This window comes from Myxine glutinosa, chromosome 13, assembly GCF_964187855.1.
Source record: "Myxine glutinosa chromosome 13, kmMyxGlut1.1, whole genome shotgun sequence".
Lineage (NCBI taxonomy): Eukaryota > Metazoa > Chordata > Myxini > Myxiniformes > Myxinidae > Myxine > Myxine glutinosa.
This window is the reverse complement of record NC_136273.1, coordinates 85,871,931-85,897,616: the sequence shown is the minus strand read 5'-3', so window position 1 is coordinate 85,897,616 and position 25,686 is coordinate 85,871,931. Positions and strand designations below refer to the sequence as shown.

At 42.0% G+C, this 25,686-nt stretch overlaps 3 protein-coding genes across 4 annotated transcripts in view; 2 read left to right on the top strand and 1 right to left on the bottom strand.

Annotated features, from left to right (window-relative positions):
- The window catches only part of LOC137439071 (L-dopachrome tautomerase), a 43,058-nt gene extending 31,101 nt beyond the window's left edge, over positions 1 to 11,957 (bottom strand). The window contains exons 1-4 of the mRNA XM_068134741.2: positions 11,589 to 11,957; positions 5,483 to 5,782; positions 2,176 to 2,276; positions 1,674 to 1,840 (exon numbers count right to left, since the gene is read on the bottom strand). Of these exons, the coding sequence (XP_067990842.2) occupies positions 1,674 to 1,840; positions 2,176 to 2,276; positions 5,483 to 5,782; positions 11,589 to 11,937 (917 nt within the window). The 5' untranslated portion in view covers positions 11,938 to 11,957. The remainder of the gene's footprint in view (positions 1 to 1,673; positions 1,841 to 2,175; positions 2,277 to 5,482; positions 5,783 to 11,588) is intronic.
- The window catches only part of PELP1 (proline, glutamate and leucine rich protein 1), a 359,306-nt gene that overhangs the window by 160,552 nt on the left and 173,068 nt on the right, over positions 1 to 25,686 (top strand). The window lies entirely within an intron of this gene.
- The window catches only part of LOC137439070 (uncharacterized), a 29,610-nt gene continuing 18,124 nt past the window's right edge, over positions 14,201 to 25,686 (top strand). For both annotated transcript variants that reach the window (XM_068134740.2, XM_068134739.2), the window contains exon 1: positions 14,201 to 14,533. In XM_068134740.2, the coding sequence (XP_067990841.1) occupies positions 14,323 to 14,533 (211 nt within the window). In that variant the 5' untranslated portion in view covers positions 14,201 to 14,322. The remainder of the gene's footprint in view (positions 14,534 to 25,686) is intronic.

The window sequence follows — 25,686 nt, the reverse complement described above, 5'->3', positions numbered from 1 at the left end:
TGACATGCACTTTAGACCCTAACTACTATTGGAGTGTTGGAACATAACCTTTAAGTTCTTTGCACCATCTACAAGCTTTTGTATGCACACCCCATAAACATCTATGATCTTCTTGCAAAACATAGACAATACTTTTTTCAGCAAGTGATGTGCAAACTCTCCACGCCCGGAGTTATGAATAACTATTATCTCATTAACTATTTGACAATGATTTGGAAAGGTTGTTAAGTCAGCTCTTCTGTACTTCTAGATTCCAAGGTATACAGTACTGAGTTTAAATGATGTCATCGATATTCCAGTTAAATTGGGAATTTCGGTTTATATTGGTTCCCCTTGTAGTTCACTTGGCTCTCGGAGGCATCACAGTGAAAACAAGAATGACACTCGGTAGAGCGCATACCTCCAACAGACTGAACAGTTTACATTTTGTATCTCACTCATAAGCCGGATCTGCATCCTTTTCGTATCCCACAGATTGACCGGATCTGCATCCTTTTTGTATCCCACTCATAAGCCGGATCTGCATCCTTTTCGTATCCCACAGATTGACTGGATTTGCATCCTTTTTCTATCCAACTGATGGGCCGGATCTGCATCCGTTTTGTATCTCCCCAATTGACCATATCTGAATCCGTTTTGTATCTCCCCAATTGACTGGATCTGCATCCGTTTTGCATCCCACCCATAAGCCGGATCTGCATCCGTTTTGCATCCCACCCATAAGCCGGATCTGCATCCGTTTTGCATCCCAACCATAAGCCGGATCTGCATCCGTTTTGCATCCCACCCATAAGCCGGATCTGCATCCGTTTTGCATCCCACCCATAAGCCGGATCTGCATCTGTTTTGCATCCCACCCATAAGCCGGATCTGCATCCGTTTTGCATCCCACCCATAAGCCGGATCTGCAACCTTTTTGCATCCCACAGATTGACAGGATCTGCATCCTTTTCGTATCCCACTGATGGGCCAGATCTGCATCGGTGTTGCATCCCACCCATAAGCCGGATCTGCATCCGTTTTGCATCCCACAGATTGACCAGATCTGCATTCTTTTTCTATCCCACTGATGGGCCAGATCTGAATCCGTTTTGTATCTCCCCAATTGACCAAATCTGCATCCGTTTTGCATCCCACCAATTGACCGGATCTGCATCCTTTTTGTATCCCATCAAGAGGCCGAATCTGCATCCATTTTGGATCTCATCGATAGGCCAGATCTGCATCCAGACCTGAACCAAAATCATAATCGGCTTGTTCTTGTCACCTACTCAACTCATCCACCAAGTTTTGTCATAATCCATCCCCAACCTCTTGAGATGATGTGCCATGCCATATATTGTTGTTGGCCCCATCTCTCAATGGTGAAGGATCACTTTGAAAATACAAAAAATTATCGGATCCGGATCTGGATCTACACCAAAATCGAATCAATTCGTTGTTGTCTCACACCCATGTCCACCAAGTTTTGTCCAAATCCGTCCATAAGGTTTTGACATATCCTGTGCACAGACAGACAGACAGGGGTGAAAACATAACCTCCATCCACCATAAGATGGCGGAGGTAACAATGCTCACTTAATGTTTCCATGCTAACAATTCCCACAACTCTCCCACCCAATGTCAAGATCAATAAAACGTAGCAAGAAGGAATATTGTAAAGGTACACACACCTGTCACACACGACATCCCAGCTTGAGAACTGTGACCGCTCACTAATGAGTGATGGTTCGTCAGCTTGTGCAGCTCCAAACAGGTCATCTGTACACACGTCACAGTCTGTGCTGCCCGTGGCAAAGTTCCAATAAGGAAGAGCGAATGAAGCATTGTCGAGAAGTGTCTGGCCAAAGAAGATTTCCCAGCAGTTTCAGCTATTTGCACCAGGCAGCAAGACTAATTGCTATGATAATCTCAAGAACAACTCAAATGTTTAGGGTTTTTAGAATTAAAGCAGGTCCAGGATGGATTTTAACCATTTTCCATCCTCGTCATCCATGTCTCACCTCTGCCCTGCCCTCCGCCACTCTCTCCATCATTCCAATCCTCACATTTTCTTTAACTCATTTGCACTATAAAATTCTAATTTTCTCTTCAATTCAGTTGTCTTCTTTTTTAATCCAAAAAGGTTTACATACTTTTGTCAATCTTCACTGCAAAGTCTCTTCTGCTGTTCACCTGCATGTCACGCTCCAGCTGGAGCAGGTGGTAGCGATGCCACGTGAGAAATGCTGGCCCTTTGTGTGAAAAGTCCGCTGCAGGAAAGGGCCGGCCTGGTCCTGCAGGAACGATTCATGGAAAGGGGAAGAGGTGGAAGAGACAATTTGGGCTTGCAGAAAGAAAGGAGGAGGAATAGGTCATACGTACCCAAAGTCCCATCATCCCATCCACATACTATATCCACCGTACACAGAAGCCAATATCCCCATACCACTCTACCTCCAATTTGCATCCAGGTACCTATCCAAATCCCATCTTCAACTTTTCCACCCCCTCTGCTGCCCCTACATTTCCTGGGAGACATTCCATGCATTAACCTCTCTCCGACTGGAAGACCCCTGCATTAAAAGTGTCCCAACTCTCATCTTCTTTACCCTCAAGGTATGGCTGGTTAAGGTTAGCTAGCCCAAACTTGGTCCCTGGTCACCCAGGTCCTAACGCTATCCACTCTGCTGAAAAGTTGCACTGCATCTATCCTGTCCACACCCTTCATTATGTTCAACATCTCAATCAGATCCCCTCACAATCACCTCCTTTCCAATGTATAAATCCCTGTCTCCTTCAAACATTCCTCATAGCTGAGTCTAGCTAGACCCTGAATCAATCCAGTAGCTTAATGCTCAACCCTCTCTGTGGCAGTTTTGCGTGCAGGGGTAAAGCTCATCCATTGGCGTTGTTGGAGAAAGACCATAAATTCAGGAAAGCCTTTGCCAAACTGGAACAGTCTCCAACTATATCCCCAAGTTTGTTGGCAGACCTAGAGGCCTTTGTCTGTACCATGTATGGGAAACCGAAGCGGACATCGGTGAATACTGCCAGACGCATCCTCTTTCAACAGCATTTCAGACCAAAGCACCAATCTAAGCCTCTGGAGAACATCAAGGGATCAGATCGTAGCACTCTGCCTCCATCATGCATGTCTGTTCTCTCCGAGAAAGTGAAGCGAACAAGCCTGGTTGCTTCATTGCGGAAGAGAGCAACAACATCTGTTCCCCATGCCTGGGAGCCAGAGGGGAACAGATGGATACTGGAGAATGACCAATACCATACACCAGAAAATGGTTTGAAGGCAGGTAGGTTCCAGAAGATGTTTATGGTCAGATTGACAACGGCACAGACGAAGAGATGAGTGACGAGGAAGATGGTGAGATGGCTGAATACTCCTCTTCCTCTGATGAGGCAATCACTGTTCAGAAGATGGTGCAGCCCACACACAAAAGAGGTGGTTCCAGAGGGGAAAGTGCAGCCAAAGGTACAGCTGGGGTTTGGATGTGTGAAATCAGCACATGCACAGTGATATGTTGAGTTATTGATGTCAACTGAAAATCCACCACCGGGATGGGGTTCAGGCTGACGTAATTATCTCAATAAACCTGAAAAGTCATGCTCCACCTTGAAACGGTCCACCATTTTTGGGAGCATTGCATCTATATTGCGCAGGAGATGGGGTTTTGCAATCACTTATGTGTGTGTCTGTCCAGGCCGTAACTTTTTACAATTTGAGCTTTTGTCATCAAATTTTCACCAAAGCTTTATTATGATAATACGGAGTAAGCAAGTTAATAATGCTGTCAAAAGGTCGAAGGTCAACGTCACATAAAAACATCAATTTTCATCCAATTGACCTGAAATTTCAATTTACCATTTGAGTTTTGTCTTCAAATTTTCAACAAAGCATTATTATGATAAAATGGAGAAGACAAAATTTCATAATTTTGTCAAAAGGTTAGAGGTTAGTGTTACATAAAATCATCAATTTTCATCTGATCAACTTGAAATTTAAAGAATTTGCATATTGGGTCACCGAGTTGGTTCACCAATCAAAAGCTACAAGCCGATTTTTTTTTTTTTTACATCAATAGGTTAAAGGTCATGGTTGTGTAAAATCACCAATTTTCACCCAATGGACCTGAAATTTAAAGAATTTGTATATCAGGTCACTGAATTGATTCACCAATCAAAAGCTAGAAGCTGATTTTTTTTTTTTTTTTAGATCTAAAGCTCAAAGGTCAAGGCTGCATAAAATCATCAATTTTCAGTGTGTCCGTGCGTTTGTGAACAAGATATCTGGAAAAGTTGTGAACGGATTTGGATGAAAGTTGGTGGGATGATTGCCCTTGGGATAAGGAAGAATTGATTAGTTTTTGGTGAAGATCAGGATATTATTCCGGATCCAGGAATTTTTTGAAGGATTATTTACCATTGGAAGATAGGGCTCATTTTTTTTTTCACATTATCTTCTATATATTCTATATGTAACATTGTGATATGAAAATAGTTTTCATATTTGTTGTAAATGTAGTTTAAACTCGTGGTTATGCGTTAGAGCGGTGTATTTTGTTAGCAGCATCGTCTTCAATGTTCTTTTTTTTCTTTTCTTCTAATAAAGACATATTCTGTCATTTTAAAACCACCAAAGTGTGTATTCGGTTTCCCCGTTTCATAACATATATCGTTTGATACGTATAATGCTTTAAAACTGTTTTTTTAACCTCAGAAGAGATATCAACATTTACCTCAGCGAATGTCAATCGCGGTGTCAGTATTTGATGAACTTATAAAGACTTAGGTGAGTTATAAGTGTGACCAGCATGTGCACGGGATTCTTCCCAGAAGAATGAGTGGTCGCATTAGCTTGTACGACTTAAAATGAGCGAGTTTTGTTTTCACGTTTGGGCCAGTTTTACATGTTGTATCCCTAAGGAATGAAACGGACGTTTTTCTGGCTTACAATTTTATTTGAAGTCACACATGCCTCAAAATACACTCACTTATATAGAATTGAACGCTGAATCCGAAAATGTAAGTGAAATTGCCTTGTTTTTCTTTTAACATTATCTTCTATGAATCTATATATTCCATCTGTGCAGTGTCTGTCTTGTGTTGTGTTGTCTTGTCTTGTGTTGTCACTGAACTACTCCCTCAAACTTTTGTGAAATCGTACTATTCCAACTTGACCCACGGCGGGAGTATGCGCTCTACTGAGTGGCGTTCTAGTTCTTGTATTTTAAAAAAAATCTGTTTTCGTTATTTTGAGTATACGGAAGAAGAAGAAGATGTCTGAATACAAACGGACGCGGACGGGCTTTGCATTTTCAGATGCTTTCTAGTTTTGTCTTTGATTCTGTCTTCCTCTGTTTGATCAATGTTTTGCACACAATGATTCGTGAGCAGATGGGAATGACTGTTTATATTTTGAATGTTAATCAACAAACATGGAGCAATTAAATTGTGATCTGTAAAGAATGTTCCCAAATGTATTTACCCAGTAAGGTGGGGCGCACTGAGTAATAGTGCAGCCATACAAAATAATTATAAATAGAGATGTTCACAAATTGAGGCTCTCTGCCATTGGGACCCAGAAGACCGAAGGAGTGTCTCGTTGCCACCACATAGTCTGGGTGTGGTGTACGCTTGGCCAACTCGAGACCGTCCAGCAGCTGGCGTCGCTCAACGAGGGTGAGAACATGCACATCACGACGCACGACGGGTGCACGACGCTGCTCACAGCGTGATCCCCACCATCCAAGTTTGCATGAATCGCAGGCCGGACCCCAGAAGTTTCCTGCAAATAAGAAGGCACATTGGCTCAAACATCTGAGAATGTAGAGTTATATACTCTGACATTGAAACAGAACATACAAGCATCATCAGGCAACACATATGGATGCTGGTGTATAATCAGCAGAGGCCTACAGGCCTGATATCTTAGGCCCACTAGAAAACAAAGATGGCGGCCATATTATTTTGTCTGAGTGTCAGGTGGGTGGAGTCGTGTGAGAAATGTGGGGGGGGGGGGGGGTCCAGTATCTGTCCAATCAATGGGTGCACATTTCAAAAATGGATCCCCAACAAGAACCACAATATCAACAACTTTGCGGAGCTCTTGTAGACCTGCGACATATAGTCTGTATTTTGCAAGAAGAATATACTGTAGATGTTTGTGTGGTGTACGAGGTTTAAAGGTGTCCTCAGAGTCTTAGAGGTGTGCTTGAGTTCTAAAGTTTCTTACAGGGTCTTAGAGGACTTTATGGTGTTAGAGTTCTAAAGGGTCTAACGGGATTTTTGGTATCTACAGGGTCTTAAGGTTTCAGAGGGTCTAATGGAGGATAAAGAGTCTTGGGTTTCTAAGGGTTATAAAGGGTCTAATGGTGTATGTAGGGTCTTTGTGTTTTAACTTCATGTTCTATATGGTCGACAGAGTCTTAGGGGTCTTAAAGGTCTTCGGGTTCTAAAGGGTCTTGGTGCTCTTTTGAGTCTATAAGTTCTTAGGGATCTATAGTGTCTAGGAGTTCTAAGGGTCTTAAGCTTCTAAAGCTTAAGATCTTCTGACGTATTAATCAGTCTTGAGCTTCTAAAGGGTCTAACGTGGTATAAAGGTATATATAGGGGTCAAAGGAGTCTAAAGGATGTAAAATTCTAACGGCATCTAAAATGTCTAAAGGATCTTAAAGGGTCTTCAAAAGTCTAAGGGGTGTCAACAGTTTAAAGGGTCGAAAGGTTGAAAAGGTCGGTTCCAAAAGTATGTAATTGATAGATGTAGTCACAGTGCAACTGATGTTCAGAGAGTGTGCATAATTAAGGAATATAGTCACGTGTGTTCGTGACTGGACATAAAATTGCTCCATTATATAGAGATTGCTGAGTTAAAAGGTTGAAAGTTATGGTTAGAGTTTGGCTGAAAGTTTTATGTCCATTGCCAGCATCCAATTGACCTCGTGTTAATTACCCCGCACTCACGAAGCGAAGCGTGGGGTTAAGCAATTGGTTCATGTTCGTCGGTCTGTCCGTCTTACCAATTTATGATCGTCAGTTTTTAATCGAAGAACAACATATTTGAATTGAATGTTGTATTTTGAACACGAATCGGAACAAGAATAATAAGACAAGTCTGTCATTTTACCGTACCTTGGCCTACAATTCATCCTGACCGCACATGCGCATTGAGCTGTGAGATCATATTTTGACTCTGTCTGTCTGACAGTTAAACAAAATAGAAAATCATTCCAAAATTAAAACTGTTTTTAGAGCGTTATAAAGGACACAAACAACAGGCAAGAGAAACTCACGTAACGTCTTAGCTGGGGCTATGTAGTACACGCTGGGTAAAATGCTGGTAAAACCCACAATTATATTCATTTACACTTATTTATATATATAATTCTATTTATACTTATTTATATTTATTTATACTTATTTATATATAAAATTTTATTTATACACCTTTAAACCTTTTAAAAATTGAATTGTATACATTCGAACGCCAACATTCGCGGGAGATACGTTCCTTGAAAATGCGCAAATGTTTATTCCCCGAATATGGGGGCATTGTTTCACCTACATCACCTACAGGTCGCACAAGATCTGCCAGCAACCCTCTTATGGTTAAACTGCCAAAATCAAGACTCTCTGCTCACCTTCACTCTTTCATTCCTCTTTTCTCCCGCCTCTGGAACAAACTCCCCCACTCCCTTCCATCCCACTCCTCCCTCCAGGTCTTTAAAACAGCTGTTCACCACCATCTTTTATCTTCCCCCATCCAAAACCTTGATCTTTTCTACCCCCGTTAATTCACCCCAGATCCACTTTTTTGAAATTCAGACTTATTTCCTGGAAGTCCTAGCAGTGTCCATCTGTTTTATACCTCTCCCACCCCCACCCCTCTTCCCACGCCTCCTTCCCCCAAGCCCTCTCCCTCCCACAGATCTCCCGATGTCCCTGCTCTCAAATGTTGTACTTGTGTGTTTCCCTCTCTCTCCATCTTGTTGCCCGCTCCCATTATCTTATGTTTTATGTGTCAGTTTGTCTTTTTCTGATTAATGTTAGCTCTTACACGAGCCTCGATCTTGTATACAAAATAATAATAATAATAATTGTTTCAATGGAAAAAAGTGGGATAGGTTCCCCAGCGGTTCGTGATTCATAAGGGAAAAACAAAAATCCCGTGAAAAACAGCGAAAATGCCCACAAAAACTGCGATGGAGCACAGGGGGCGCGAATGTCGAAGCAAACCGCGAATACGACCGAGAAAAACCACAATTGTCAAATGGCAAATGGTGTGGGATGCTTTACATGCACGTACATCTGTTTTATGTGTGACGCGTGCAAGATGCTTTTATGTTCATGGCTGGTGGGAAATGTTTTCTTATAAGGGAAAAAGTTAAAATTTTACCAACACTGATTGCACCTGATTGCACAAATGCACATGATTCAGGTTTTCATTAAATGTTTAAAAATAAAATTCCAAAAGGTTATGTCACTCTTTTGCTGCGAGTGTCATGTTATTTTATCGAAAAGGAACCGTTTGTTTAGCTTCGATCTTGCGTCTTCGCCAAGTCGCGTCTTGATCCCAGAAATAGTTTCCGTTTTTACTGCTCAGAGTTTCATCTTGAAGGATGATACGGTATTCTGTATTATCTTACGAAGATAGACGTTGAGTTCATATTGCATAATTTTAAACATATCTTGTGTTGGAATTTCATTTTATTTTAGAGTCAAAATAAAAGTTTATTTTTACTTTTCCTAGCCTTGCTGATCTACACAAAATTTACACAATACTAGGCTAGGGAGATACCTGTGCTACGCATGGGTGGGAGGCCAGAAGCAAACAGGCAATGCAGATATGGTGAATGCTAAAGCATGAAACCAATAAATTCCACATTCCTGTAGCACCTTCAGTCAGACATGGACAGCAAGTTCGTGAAGGACTTCCATGAAAAACGTACCCGTTCGCAAACAAACGGGTACGTTCACGTATAGAAACATCGATCATGGGACCGTGGCGAATCTGCATATGGCGATCCGCGAAGTTCACGTTCAGAAAGTAGAAACCATCACGGCATGTCGTCATTCACTTGAACTCGATATCTCTTTTTTTCATTCCAAACAACATAACTCCAATCACAAATTAATCACTAAATAAACTTTTAACAACATTGTTAATGTTTCCTTCATTGTAAAAACTACCAAGTCAACAGTTAAAAGGATTTTGAGCCGATATCTGTTACGGCCTTGGCAAGATCGATGGAGACAGCGATCTGCTAGCGTATTCACCACCCAAATAGCTATGTGGAATTCTCTCATGTAGAGATTAAATGTTGTTTGAACTTTGGCCAAAGTCATTATTTACTTTTAATGATGTTTATATACGAATGATGTTTAATGATGTTTATATTGGTTTTGGGTCGTCCTTTCCGCATATCTCGTGGGATTGTAAGTTGGAGAGACGGCCGTGATGGCGGGGAGGGGGTTGGAATTCTCTCAAGCAGGGATTCAACCCATGTCCTTATAAAAGGTCTTTGTCCGAGGTCACCGAGTCCGATCGGTGCAGCCTTGCAGCGATCGATGCAGCCGTTTGTGCGGCATCCGGGAAAACAACATCGTCACAATGAGAACAGTGAACGTTATGGAACGCGAATGTTATGCGGGAGTCCAAACCTGAGAATGCTGGAGACTAAAGCTGAAATTGGGAAAACTAAATAGCCTATTTTACTCCTGGAAATCCCAGGATTATCCACCCAAAATATCGTTGCGATCGGTTCAGCAGTTTTTACGGTACCTTCGAACGGACAGACAGACAGACGGACGGACATTTGGTGAATTATAGTAAGATTACAGGGGAGAGAGTTGCACGTTAATTGTGTGCAGACTAAAGGAATCACGAGACTTAACTAAACAATAGACATATAATTAAATAATCGCTCGCAGTTCCATATCCTGCTTTTTGCTCATGGCACAAATACAGTAGTCAGACTGTATTTGAACACTGTATCACACAAATCGCCTTCATCATACTTACAAGAACCTTGAGTTTTGCAGGCGTGTGTTCAGTTACCAAGTTTGTCGTAGAGCGCTCGCCAAGTGGCTAAAGCACTCTATCATTCAAAACCGTTGATAAGGAACGGCTGGCTTGGCAAGCGCTAGCTGGCTGCTTGGTAAATGAACACACCTCAGTACTTGGACAGGATTAATTAATTTATATGACTTTTACAATCCTTATTTTATTCAAATTTAATGACATACTTGAAGACTAGTACATAAATCGTCCCTCATGAAACTTCCAAGAGCCCCCAGTTTTGCAGTACCTGTGTTTCAATTTAAATAAGGGTTTAATGTGGACTACTTCAATAGCACTAAACTTCCGGGGTTTTTTCTAACAATCGGTAAAATAATTATTTTATTAAAATGGAAGTAACACTGCATGGGGTATCGTGTTCTATGAACTCTCTAGTTACCTCTGTCTAGCACAGAAGATTATGGATGGAGGTTATGTTTTTACCCCTGTGTGTTTCTTTTTCTGTCTATCTGTTTGTCTGTTTGTAAGGAAAGCAACGAAGGCTGGAAAGGGTGGAAATGCGAATGGTTCGGTGGATGTGCGGAGTATCGCTGAGAGAGGAAGACAAATGATGAATTGCGAAACATGATGGGAATAGAGCCTGTGATTGATGCTGTTGTGGCGGACACGAAAGCACTGACGTGGTGACATCACCCCGCACACCAAGTGGGGGTGGGCCACGCCCGGGAGAGAGGCGTGGCCTCACGATATACACGGGGCGTGCAGCCCTGAGAGTTCAGTGTTACAGTGAGCTCTTGAATAAAGACTCTTACAAATTACCGCGTTGTCCGCTTCCTCCTTGTTTACAAACAGCTCGCGTAACACCGCGCTTTACTGTGAAGATGAACAGGTTGACATGGTTTGGTCATGTGTTGAGGAAGGATGAAAGTGACTGGTTGAGAAGAGGGATGGAAATGAATGTAGAAGGAAGTAGAGGACGGGGAAGACCGAGAAAGACTTAGCTAAAGATGGTGGAAGAAGACATGCGGGCAAAGGGGTTAACAAGGAGAGATGCAGAAAATAGGGAAAAATGGAGAAGATTGTCATGGGGACCGCAAGGCTAACCCCCGCTCTAGCAGGGAAAATGGCCTTAAAATGCATGTTGTTGTGGTTGTTTGTCTGTTTGTAAACAAGATATCTCAAAAAGTTATGGACGGATTCTGACAAAACCTGGTGGACGAGTTGTGTATGCGACAAGGATGAATCTTCGATTTTGGGGAAGAATCGAATCAGGATCCGGATACGAGAATTTGAATTTTTTTTTAGGTGATTCATATCATCATTGAGAGATCGGGACAAAAACGATATATAACATCATATTTCAAAAGGTTATGGACGGATTATGTCCAAACTTGGTGGACGAGTGGGTTAGGTGACAAGAACAAACCGATTAGATTTTGGTTCAGGTCCGAATCCAGATCCGGCCTATCAGTGGGACGTAACCTGTTCAGCCTGGTGAAGGTATGCTCTCTACCAAGTGACGTTTATAATGTTATACCTGCAGTTGTTCAAAACTTGGCTCTCTCGACCCCCTCACCTGAACAAACGCACGAGCGATTAAAGAACCTGAGCGGCCACTCTTCCCGATCGTCGGCGTTCTTGAGTATGAAGGGTCCACTCCAGGGCTGCCTGTCGATGTGCAGAACCTCGCACGCACCACGACCCTCTGCACTACCGCACGGGGAGCGGTCCACGGCAGCAACGGGGCAGCACCACCTGCTGACGAGGCTCGCTCGAGTTGCGCACTCACGTGGGAACTGCGAGTGAGCGACACCGAGAGTGCCCGACATGAACAACATGACGGTGACAAATCGCCTTGTCCTGTCCGTCTCCATTAGGACCTTCTCTGGATGTGACATTGCTTCGATTTTAAAGGAGGGTCGCATTCCGAGGGCGTCACCACGTGGTCTTGCCCGTTCTCACGGAACGGTGGGTCACGTGGTCGGTCACATGCCGTTTTGCAAAAAAAAATAAAACCCGTGACAACAGATCGGTGGAATGCCTCCAGTGTGACGTCACAACTCCTCGAGTCGATAAATAATAAGTGGAGGAAGATTCTATGAACAACGAAATGCTTTTAATCCCATGATTTGGTCCTGTCATGTGCCGTTTAACGTCATCCAGGTGTGTGAGACAATTATAATTGGACCCATAACTCCACCAAAAGCTCAATGTTTGTACTTGGTACGTGTGTTATATGTACTTGGTACAAAACATGTACTTGGTACATGTGTTACACAATAAGTCAGGATGGATGGATGACCAGCTCGAGAAGATAAACGAACCATGGGCAAGTTTAATTTAGCAATTTGTGAGGATCTCTACGACGACGAGGACTCCCATGACCTCCATGAAGACCAATTGATGAAGACTTGTGGTCTGTAGAACCTTCAGGAGGACAGATTCACGACGATCTCCACAAGAACATTCCGAAGACACACCTGAAATCTCGTTAACCTTTTTGGGTTCAGACGAAGCTTATTTCAATGCCCTCATTTAATCTGAGACCTGAACATTTGGAGCCCATGAACAATGGTCACAGTGAACTGTTTCGGGGCAGAGCATGACAGACGCATGACGCAGATGTCAAGTTTCAGAACAATCAGCCAGGTGATAATGGAGTCGTAAAAGTAGGAAAGAATTGAAGGACGGACGGATGACCAGAAGGACAGACATCCGGACATTATGACCCATTTTCTAAGTTAATTTATTCAAGAATCGAGATTATGTGACCTAATAATGGAGGAGATATGGAGAGGGACAGGGGAGACGAGGCATGGGTCGGAAGGTGGGGAGGGACAGGTGAGGACGAGAGGGATAGGTGAGAAGGAGAGGAGCAAGGGAGGTTGGCCATATGTGGGGGCCGTCCTGCTCTCCGTTTTAATGTACAGGGTGTCCACAAATTACCAACACATGTGTGAAGGATGACAGCACATGTGAAGGATTACAGTACATGCATGCTTGCAGCACCTGTGAAGGATTAGAGCACATGTATGTTTTCAGCACATGTGAATGATTACAGCACATGTATGTTTTCAGCACATGTGAATGATTACAGCACATGTGAAGGATTACAGCACATGTATGTTTCCCAGCAAATGTGAAGGGTTACAGCACATGCATGTTTTCAGCACATGTGAAGGATTACATCACATGCATGTTTCCTGCAAATGTGAAGGGTTACAGCACATGCATGTTTCCAGCACGTGCATGTTTCCAGCACATGTGAAGGATTACAGCACATGCACGTTTCCAGCAAATGTGAAAGATTACAGCACATGCATGTTTCCAGCACATGTGGAGGATTACAGCACGAGCACATGCATGTTTTCAGCACATGTGAAGAATTACAGCACACGTGATGGATTATAGCACATGTGGAGGATTACAGCACATGTGGAGGATTACAGCACATGTGGAGGATTACAGTACATGAATGTTTCCAGCCCATGTCTCAGGTTCGGTGCGCGGCGCTCGAAGGAAACAAGATGGTTTCTAATCGCAAGTTGTCGCTACTCCTCGTATATAGGAACCCTAGGCATCATACGTCTCCCCGCCCGAGTCTCCCACCGATAAACATCAAGACGACACAGTGGGATGTTTAACGTTCGACAACTGATGTCGGCAGACAAACTCCCATTTAACGTCCATCAGAGGAACGGCACACACATTGATGAATCACCCGACCTGTGAAACACCAGGAGGGTAGTTTGTAGCTTAGTCGGCTTACGAACCCAGGTTATACAACTCACGAGTTCAGAGGTGAGTTTGCGTACCTTTCATCTTTCTCTCTGCTTGAACTGGCTTGTGTAAGTTCAATATCACGTGGTTGATGTGATAGGTGTGTTACTAACAGGTGCATACCTTGACTCAATCAAGCGAAACGACGGAACGCGCAAATTCTCTTGGCCCATTAACTTGTGCATTGGCGAAGAAATACCTTTTGTTTTACCTTTGGAATGGGGTAAAAGCCACGATGATAAAAACACAGTGAGGAGGGACAAGAAAGACCCCCTCCTCACCTGCACACCTTCCCACTTCGTTAATACTTTACATCGTCGGTCCTTTTGTCCCGTTCTGCAAATTAAACAGAATTTGTAATTGTTTACGACTGTGACGTCACTTGATCTTTGGACGTTGTAAAACCGAAGGAACCGAAGCGCTTCACCTTGGGGATTCGCGTGCTCGGTCCCAGTTCACGAGCACCGGTGCCGCGGACACACCTGTAAGTGGTGACTAAGGTGACCATCCGGACACGAGACCCTGAGACCATGCAACTGGACCTGACGGGGATGCTGATCGCCATTCTGGGCTGGATTCTCGTCGCTTCGACATTGGCAGACGAGTACTGGAGGGTGTCGAGCGTCGCCGGGAGTGTCATTACATCTGTGACCATATATGAGAACCTATGGAAAAGCTGCGCCATGGATTCCACGGGGTTGAGCAACTGCCGGGATTTCCAATCCCTCCTAGCGCTCAGTGGTACGTTCGGTGAACACAGGGGTCATCGATAAAGCCGACCCAAATCGATAAAGCCGACACGAATCGATAAAGCCGAGACGAATCGATAAAGTCGAGACAAATCGATAAAGCCGAGACAAATCGATAAAGCCGACACGAATCGATAAAGCCGACACGAATCGATAAAGCTGACACGAATCGATAAAGCCGACACGAATCGATAAAGCCGAGACTAATCGATAAAGCTGAGACGAATCGACAAAGCAGACACAAATCGATGAAGCCGGGAATAATCGATAACGCCAACACATCGATAAAGCCGAGACGATTCGATAAAGCCTAGACAAATCGATAAAGTCGACACAAATCGATAAAGTCGAGACAAATCGATAAAGCTGAGACAAATCGATAAAGCCGACACGAATCGACAAAGCAGACACAAATCGATGAAGCCGAGAATAATCGATAAAGCCGAGACGATTCGATAAAGCCGAGACAAATCTATAAAGCCGAGACAAATCGATGAAGCCGAGACAAATCGATAAAGCCGAGACAAATCGATAAAGCCGAGACAAATCGATGAAGCCGAGACAAATCGATAAAGCCAAGACAAATCGATAAAGCGATAAACAACATTAACACGCCACTCGACACCCACACACAAACACAACATTAACACGCCACGTGACACACACAAACACAACATTGACACACCACGTGACACACACAAACAGAACATCGACACACCACGTGACACCTACACACAAACACAACATTAACACGCCACTTGACACCCACACACAAACACAACATAAACACGCCACGTGACACACACAAACACAACATCGACACACCACGTGACCCCCCTACACACAAACACAACATTAACACGCCACTTGACACCCACACACAACACACAACATTAACACGCCACGTGACACACACAAACACAACATTGACACACCACGTGATACTCACACACAAACACAACATAAACACGCCACATAACACCCACACACAAACACAACATAAACACGCCACGTGACACACACAAACACAACATCGACACACCACGTGACACCTACACACAAACACAACATTAACACGCCACTTGACATCCACACACAAACACAACATAAACACGCCACGTGACACACACACAAACACAACATCGACACACCACGTGATACTCACACACAAACACAACAAAAACACGCCACGTGACACTCACACACAAACACAGCATTGACACACCACGTGATACTCACACACAAACACAACATAAACACGCCACGTGACACACACAAACACAACATCGACACACCACGTGACACCTACACACAAACACAACATTAACACGCCACGTGACACACACAAACACAACATTGACACACCACGTGACACCTACACACAAACACAACATTAACACGCCATTTGACACCCACACACAAACACAACATAAACACGCCACGTGACACACACAAACACAACATCGACACACCACGTGACACCTACACACAAACACAACATTAACACGCCACTTGACACCCACACACAAACACAACATTAACACGCCACGTGACACTCGCACACAAACACAACATAAACACGCCACGTGACGCACACACAAACACAACATCGACACACCACGTGATACTCACACACAAACACAACAAAAACACGCCACGTCACACTCACACACAAACACAACATTGACACACCACGTAATACTCACACACAAACACAACATAAACATGCCACGTGACACACACAAACACAACATCGACACACCACGTGACACCCACACACAAACCCAACATTAACACGCCACTTGACACCCACACACAAACACAACATTAACACGCCACGTGACACACACAAACACAACATTGACACACCACGTGATACTCACACAAACACAACATTGACACACCACGTAATACTCACACACAAACACAACATAAACACGCCACGTGACACACACAAACACAACATCAACACACCACGTGACACCCACACACAAACACAACATAAACACGCCACTTGACACCCACACACAAACAGCATTAACACGCCACGTGACATACACAAACACAACATTGACACACCATGTGATACTCACACACAAACACAACATTAACACACCACGTGACACACACAAACACAACATTGACACACCATGTGATACTCACACACAAACACAACATAAACACGCCACGTGACACTCACACACAAACACAACATTGACACCATCAATGCAGGGTTGCCAACATTGATTATGCATAAATTACCACATCAAGTACTGTATTTAGTATTTCATTACCACATCGAGTATTGCATTTCCAAATCGAGCGTTTCATTACCAAATCGAGTATTTCATTACCAAATAGAGTATTTCATAACCCAATCGAGCGTTTCATTACCAAATCGAGTATTTCATAACGAAATCGAGCATTTAGAATTTCATGACCAAATCGAGTATTTCATGACCAAATCGAGCGTTTCATTACCAAATCGAGTATTTCATTACCAAATCGAGTATTTCATTACCAAATCGAGTATTTCATTACCAAGTCGAGTATTTCATTACCACATCGAGTATTTCATTACCAAATCGAGTATTTCATTACCACATCGAGTATTTCATTACCAAATCGAGTATTTCATTACCAAGTCGAGTATTTCATTACCACATCGAGTATTTCATTACCAAATCGAGTATTTCATAACAAAATCGAGCATTTAGAATTTCATGACCAAATCAAGTATTTCATGACCAAATCGAGTATTTCATTACCAAATCGAGCGTTTCATTACCAAGTCGAGCATTTCATTACCCAATCGAGCGTTTCATTACCAAATCGAGTATTTCATTACCAAATCGAGTATTTCATGACCAAATCGAGTATTTCATGACCAAATCGAGCGTTTCATTACTAAATCGAGCGTTTCATTACCAAATTGAGCATTTCATTACCCAATCGAGCGTTTCATTACCAAATCGAGTATTTCATTACCAAGTCGAGTATTTCATTACCAAATCGAGTATTTCATGACCAAATCGAGTATTTCATGACCAAATCGAGCGTTTCATTACCAAATCGAGCGTTTCATTACCAAGTCGAGCATTTCATTACCCAATCGAGCGTTTCATTACCAAATCGAGTATTTCATTACCAAGTCGAGTATTTCATTACCAAATCGAGTATTTCATTACCAAATCGAGTATTTCATGACCAAATCGAGCGTTTCATTACTAAATCGAGCGTTTCATTACCAAATTGAGCATTTCATTACCAAATCGAGTATTTCATTACCACATCGAATATTGCATTTCCAAATTGAGTGTTTCATTACCAAATCGAGTATTTCATAACCAAATCGAGCATTTAGAATTTCATGACCAAATCGAGTATTTCATGACCAAATCGAGTATTTCATGACCAAATCGAGTATTTCATTACCAAATCGAGTATTTCATCACCAAATCGAGTATTTCATGACCAAATCGAGTATTTCATGACCAAACCGAGTATTTAATTACCAAATCGAGCGTTTCATTACCAAATAGAGCATTTCATTACCAAATCGAGTATTTCATTACCACATTGAATATTGCATTTCCAAATTGAGTGTTTCATTACCAAATCGAGTATTTCATAACCAAATCGAGCATTTAGAATTTCATGACCAAATCGAGTATTTCATAACCAAATCGAGTATTTCATAACCAAATCGAGCATTTAGAATTTCATGACCAAATCGAGTATTTAGTATTACATTACCAAATCGAGTTTTTACATTACCAAATTGAGCGTTTCATTACCTTATAGACCGTTTCATTACCAAATAGACCGTTTCATTACCAAATCGAGTTTTTGCATTACCAAACTGAGCGTTTCATTACCAAATAGACCGTTTAATTACCAAATTGAGGGTTTCATTACCAAATGGAGTTTTTACATTACCAAATTGAGCGTTTCATTACCAAATCGAGCGTTTCATTACCAAGTCGAGTTTTTTCATTACCAAATAGACCGTTTCATTACCAAATCGAGTTTTTACATTACCAAATTGAGCGTTTCATTCCCAAATAGACCGTTGAATTACCAAATTGAGGGTTTCATTACCAAATCGAGTTTTTACATTATCAAATTGAGGGTTTCATTACCAAATCGAGTTTTTACACCACCAAATTGAGCGTTTCATTCCTAAATAGACTGTTGAATTACCAAATTGAGGGTTTCATTACCAAATCGAGTTTATACATTACCAAATTGAGCGTTTCATTACCAAATCGAGTTTTTACATTACCAAATTGGGCGTTTCATTACCAAATAGACCGTTTCATTACCGAATTGAGGGTTTCATTACCAAATCGACCGTTTCATTATGAAATCCAGTATTTCCTTTCCAAATTGAGCGTTTCATTACCAAATCGAGTTTTTACATTACCCATTTGAGCATTTCATTACCAAATGAAATGTTTCATTACCAAATTGAGCAAATTAATTCCCAAATCGAGCACTTCATTATCAAATTGAGCGCTTAATTCCCAAATCGAGCACTTCATTACAAAATCAAGCATTTCATTACCAAATCGACCGTTTCATTACCAAATCGAGTTTTTACATTACCCATTTGAGCATTTCATTACCAAATGAAATGTTTCATTACCAAATTGAGCAAATTAATTCCCAAATCGAGCACTTCATTATCAAAATGAGCGCTTAATTCCCAAATCGAGCACTTCATTACAAAATCAAGCATTTCATTACCAAATCGACCGTTTCATTACCAAATTGAGTACAGTATTTCATTACCAAATCGAACGTTTAATTACCAAATCAGGTGTTTCATTCCCAAATTGAGTATTGCATTACCAAATCAAGTATTGCATTTCCAAATTGAGCGTTTTAATAACGAAATTAAGTATTGCATTTCCAAATTGAGTATTGCATTTCCAAATTGAGCGTTGTCATTACCAAATCAAGTGTTGCATTTCCAAATTGAGCGTTTTAATTCCGAAATGAAGTATTGCATTACCAAATTGAGTAATGCATTTCCAAATTGAGTGTTGTCATTACCAAATCAAGTATTACATTACCAAATCGACTGTTTCCTTACCAAATCGAGTATTGCATTACCAAATTGAGTGTTTCATTGCCAAAATTAAGTATTTAATGTCTAAATGGAGTATTGCATGAACAACTCGATTTTTGCATTACAAAATCGACTGTTTCATTACCAAATTGAGTACAGTATTTCATTTCCAAATCAAGTATATCATTACCAAATCGAAAGTTTAATTACCAAATGGAACGTTTCATTACCAAATCGAGTGTTTCATTACCAAATCGAGTGTTTCATTACCAAATCGAGTGTTTCATTACCAAATTGAGTATTGCATTACCAAATCGACTGTTTCATTACCAAATCGAGTATTCCATTACCAAATTGAGCGTTTCATTGCTGAGTTAAGTATTTCATTCCCAAATGGAGTATTGCACGAGCAACTCGATTATTGCATTACCAAATCGACGGTTTCTTTACCAAATCAAGTATTTCATTACCAAATTGAGTATTGCATTTCCAAATTGAGCGTTTTCATTTCCAAATCAAGTATTGCATTACCAAATCGACGGTTTCTTTACCAAATCAAGTATTTCATTACCAAATTGATTATTGCATTTCCAAATTGAGCGTTTTCATTACCAAATCAAGTATTGCATTACCAAATCGACTGTTTCATTACTAAATCGAGTATTCCATTACCAAATTGAGCGTTTCATTGCGAAATTAAGTATTTCATTACCAAATCGAGTATTGCATGAGCAACTCGAGTATTGCATTACCAAATCGTGTGTTTAATTAATACATTGAGTGTTCTATGGGGCAAGAACCAACGGTGGGAGGGGATGGGGGGGGGGGGTGTAAGATGGGTGAGGTGGCAGAGGTCAAATCTGATGCCTGATGGAAACAGTAAAAATAATCACACCATCAGACTTGCTCAATAGCAGATTTAGCAAACTTTATTACCAAAATCATCATTACCAGATTATTTTTTCATCACCAAACATATTGGACCTTACCAAATTTACTCTAATGGAGTATTGTAAATTTGGTAATTTACTTACCAAATTTACAAGGATGGCCACACTATCGCAACCTGCGACAAAATTTGGAACCAGGCCGATTGGGAAACGTGCATTTAAAGCACTCCTAAAAAGATGAGCAGATGATTAGGAAACACACATTTAATGAGCTATTTTAAAAATTAACTTGGCACCTCCTATCCCTGTCACACTCCCAACGTTTATATCAGAATGAGCTGATTCGTCACATGGTCACGGTTTGTTTAACCCCAATATGCGGCATTCAAAAAATGTTACATGCTATTTTTTTGCAATTTTTGTAATGTAACGCTTGATTACATAACGTAATGTAACGCTTGATTACTGTGCGTTTTTGACGGACTTTATTAAACCTAACTATTATTCGACATATGATTATATTTTTCGGGGTCCCCTCATCGTGAATAACACTCGACCCAAACAAAGCCAATGCAAATCTCTGATGCAACAAAACCAGGCAGTGTATATTGAAGAGAGGCCTTCAGGCCTGATATGTTAGGCCCAACAGAAAACCAAGTTGGTGGCCATATAATTTTGTCTCAGTGCAATGGTGGGTAGAGTAAAACACCAGATGTGGGTGTGGTCTGGTAGCTGTCTGACCAATGGGTACACTTTTAAAAATTCGACCCTAAAAAGAACCTCCACCAACAACAACAACAACAACAACAACAACAACAACCCAAAGCTCTTGTAGACCTGCGACACGGTTGCCAACTGGTAAAAATACCAGTTGGCAATCGTGCATCAATGACCTTGATTTGGCACATGTGACCCCGGGTCCTGTTTGATATGGAGATTTTTGAATAGCAAAAATATACAGAACATCGTGAGATTACGTTATATTTATTTGGGGGGATGTGCAACTTTTGTACCGTGCTTTCCCCCACCAAAATAAAACTACAACAGGATGGTACTTGTGCTCTGGCTCCGATGTCATCCAGAGAAGAAACAATTGAGCGGGCATAAAAGAAACCAGTATGGTAGTTATGTCCGTATACCCATGAAACACCACAAGAACGTGAATCACGCAGATTTAGTCTCATCACCCCCGAGCTCTCTATGCGCATGCCCAGAGCATCCAAAACCCCCACAATTCCACATGATCAACTCAGATAGACAAAACAGATGGCGCTCCACTAAAGCCATGCAAAACAGAGCATCTCAGCAGGTTCTAGGCCTAATTAAGATTTGAGGATGATGTTTCGTGCCATTCCCTCATGTCGCCATCTGGAGAAAATTAGTCTGATTCTCACATCATATTGAAATATTGTCATGTACGGTATAGCAAATCAAAGGGAGGCACAAAGCTCCCCTTCCTTTATATAAGGGATTGTTTCTCTGTATGTAGCTTTAACATGGGGACTGAAAATAAGTTTCTCAGCTTCTACTGGACAAAATTGGCTGCAAATTTCAGAAGTAAAAACTTTGTACATTGAGGTAATATCTATCTATAATTCCAGTAATCTCTGTGTGTGTGTTTGTCTGTGTGTATGTCTGTGTGTCTGTGACCGCTGTTTCTCGACAACCACGGGTCCGATATACTTTAAACTTGCCAGGTATATTGCTGGGGACCTGAGGATGTGCCTTTTCAAGGTTTCATATTAATCGGAGAAGTAGTTACCGAGCTATGTCCAAAAAACGATTCAACCAATCAGAGAGCAGCGAGCTATCACGTGTGCCGAACGTGCCGAACAGACTCTGCCTCGGACCCCCGAGCATATTCATTTGAGAGCGTATTCATTTATTTCACGTTGGCAAACTACAGACTTGGCATTTAGTATGGAATATTTTTTTTGTGGGTGTGAACTTACTTTTTAGGATGTCTTAGAACCAAAAGTTCATTGGAATTATGTTGAAATTATTCTAGATTTTGTTAATGTGACCTTTAAAAGAAACAAAAACCACATTTGACATTTCGAAACAAATAAATTGATCCTTGAAAGTGATGTAAACTGATATCGAACTCAATTCATGGACAGTACTGTGTTAAACTTCTGTACGTTTTCCAGAAGTATCTCTTTATTTTGCACATTAGCCAAAATTTTTTTTAACAAAAACAAAAGTTAAATTACGACTGGGATTACGGACAGTAAAATTACAGTTCAGTACTTCGTGTAACCCCCACGAGTATTCAGGAGAGCACGTACACGTCGAGGCATGCTGTTCACGAGATTTGCCAAGGTTTGGACAGGAATCGCTTGCCATGCAGTGACAATAGCCTGCTGCAATTCACGCACAGATGTCGGCTGCTGGTCCAAGTGGTCGATTTGATGCGTTAATTCTGCCCACAAGTTCTCTATCGGATTCATATCCGGGGACATGGCAGGCCACTCCATATGCTCTACACCACGGTCAGCAAGAAAGTGTTGGATCATGCGAGCACGATGAGGTCGTGCATTGTCATCTTGGAAGACAAAGTTTCCTCGAAAGGCTGCACGAGCAAATGGAAGCAATGTTTCGTCCAGAATGGCCCTGTACTTGAACTGGTTCAGGTTTCCATTCAGAACAACCAGGTCAGTTTTGCCCCCTGCATGAAAAGCAGCCCGAACGGTCACCCCACCACCTCCAGCTTGGACTCTTGGCACTACACAATCTTTGTTGTGGGCTTCATGCACTTGTCTGCGCACTCGGACGCAGCCATCTTGACGATAGACCAGAAATCTAGACTCGTCACTGAAGATCACGTGATTCCAGTGTCCTGGCTGCCATTGTCGGTGCTCTCTGGCCCACTGCAATCGGCACTGGCGGTGTTGTCTGGTCAGACGTGGCTTTCTCAGGGGACGCCTGACATGATAGCCTGCTTGAACCAGTCGTTGGTTGACTAGCCTTCTGAATACAGGCACATTTGTCAGTTGCTGCCACTCAGCCCTAAGCCGATTAGCTGACTTGGTACGGCCATTGCGGACTAACCGGTGCAGCTGGCGATCATCCCTCCTTGTGGTTCTGCGGGGACGTCCTGGCCTCGGTATTGGAGTAGGGACACCCCTCTGAGCATTTCGTTTCAGGATCTTTGACACCTGACCTTGAGTGATGCCATACTGCCGAGCAATAGCACGCTGTTTCATGCCAGAATTTCGTAAAGCCACCACTCCATGACAAACAGCATTGTCAAGTTGACGGACCATCTCCAGAGGAAGCGGCAATAACTTTTGGAGATGTGCAGCAGTTGTTTTCCACTAATACAGAACGCAACAACCCTTGTATACCCGACTGTGAAGCCAATCATCAAATGCACCTGTCCGTACATTTTGCCATGCCACCTGTGATATAATCCTGTTGTTGACTTCTTGCTGCGACAGACAATCAGTGACATGGTTCTTTTAACAAATAAATCACCAAAGTGTAAAAGAAACTCACCAGATTGATATACTGAGTTAAGAAAGTAAACCCAAGTCAAGAAAAAAAATATATTCCATATTAAATGCCAAGTCTGTATGTTGGCGTTAAACTATGTTTTAAAACTAATTAAAACTAATTTGCGATTCATCGTAACTGCGATATGCGACCTTCCGGACAGTCAAATGAGGACGTCACTTCCGGACTTACGGATAGTCATAGTGACGACGTACTGATGCTGAACGTGGCGAGCAGACGCTGTAAGGTACGATCGATTGTAGTACACGTTTATAATAACTCTGCCGATACAGGCCCGATTAACTGCAGCGCCATCCGAGCTGCGGCGTCGGGACGATACATTCATTGTACGGTCACATCACGCACTTACGGGCACGCCCATGGGCCCATGGGCACGCCCATGCATGCATGGGCGAAGACATTTTTTTTTTTTTTTTTGGCAAGGAACGGGCACCCACGTACGGGCACGTCCTAGGCGAATGGACCAAACCATTTCATGTAAATAGAGGGGGGGGATATAATTTTAGATATATATATAGTACGGGCATGCCCTAGTGTTCTAAATTTCAGCAACGTCTGTTTTCCACATTCTTGAGTTTTATTTAGAAAACCCTCAATCACGTTGGTGTCTGTCTGTCCATCTGTCCAAAATGTGTTGGCGCTCATATCTCAAGGGCTATACATTTAAACTAGCTGAAACTTGGAATATACTGTACATCGGCCAATAGGTCTAGTTAATGGCTTTCAAAATGAATTCCACCTAAGTGCTATAGTTTTTGCTTTAAAATTAAATATATATATATATATATATATATATATATATATATATATATATACATACATACACATAAGTTCAAAACACACCTGGTCACAAGTGTGCCTCACTGACCGGGTCCTCAGTCGAGGTCCTCAGCATCATCCCGTTCCGGCCTTTCAACCTCGATGCGGTCAGCTAAGGTGCTAAGGAGCACCAGCGATACTCTCATTGGCATTTCTGTTCTTCATCAATAACGCCAACATATTGCTGTATATTCTATATGTGACATTGCTTGTGTCTGTCAATAGGAACACCAACTCAGCCTGGTAAAACACCCAGAAATATATTGGAACACATCTGATTTTGACGGAAGAATTTAACCTTTTTAAGCAGCGGAATGTCCTGTGTCTGGTGGATAATGACATAATTGACCAGAGGAAGACAGCAGTGAAAATTAAAACAGCTGTTTGCAATGAAATGGTCAAAAGATGATCATCAAAATGATCCTAACAAATTATGGATGTTGTTGAGAACTAAGTTACACAGATCAAGGTTAATTTTCGCATCCATAGGTTAGAGCTGATGCGGTACAGGCAAAAGTCTTGTGAAGCATTGGATGAGTTTGTCACGACATGCCATGATAAAGCTAAACATTGCGACTTTCAGCCTGTAAAACTACACGAATATGTACTGTGGCTGGTGATTGCCTTCACTCAGGTTGATGCGTTTGAAAAAGATCTGCTTGAAAAACTGACGGGCTTCACCATCGAAGAGCTCCTCATCTGGAGGTGCAAATACGAGGCTGTGGCTGCCAGTAAGAAATGTCTATAAACCCTTGCAGAAAGCACGCCTTCACCATCGAAGAGCTCCTCACCTGGAGTCGCAACGAGAGACAAAATGGGAGACAAAATGAAGCATGCTCATGACAA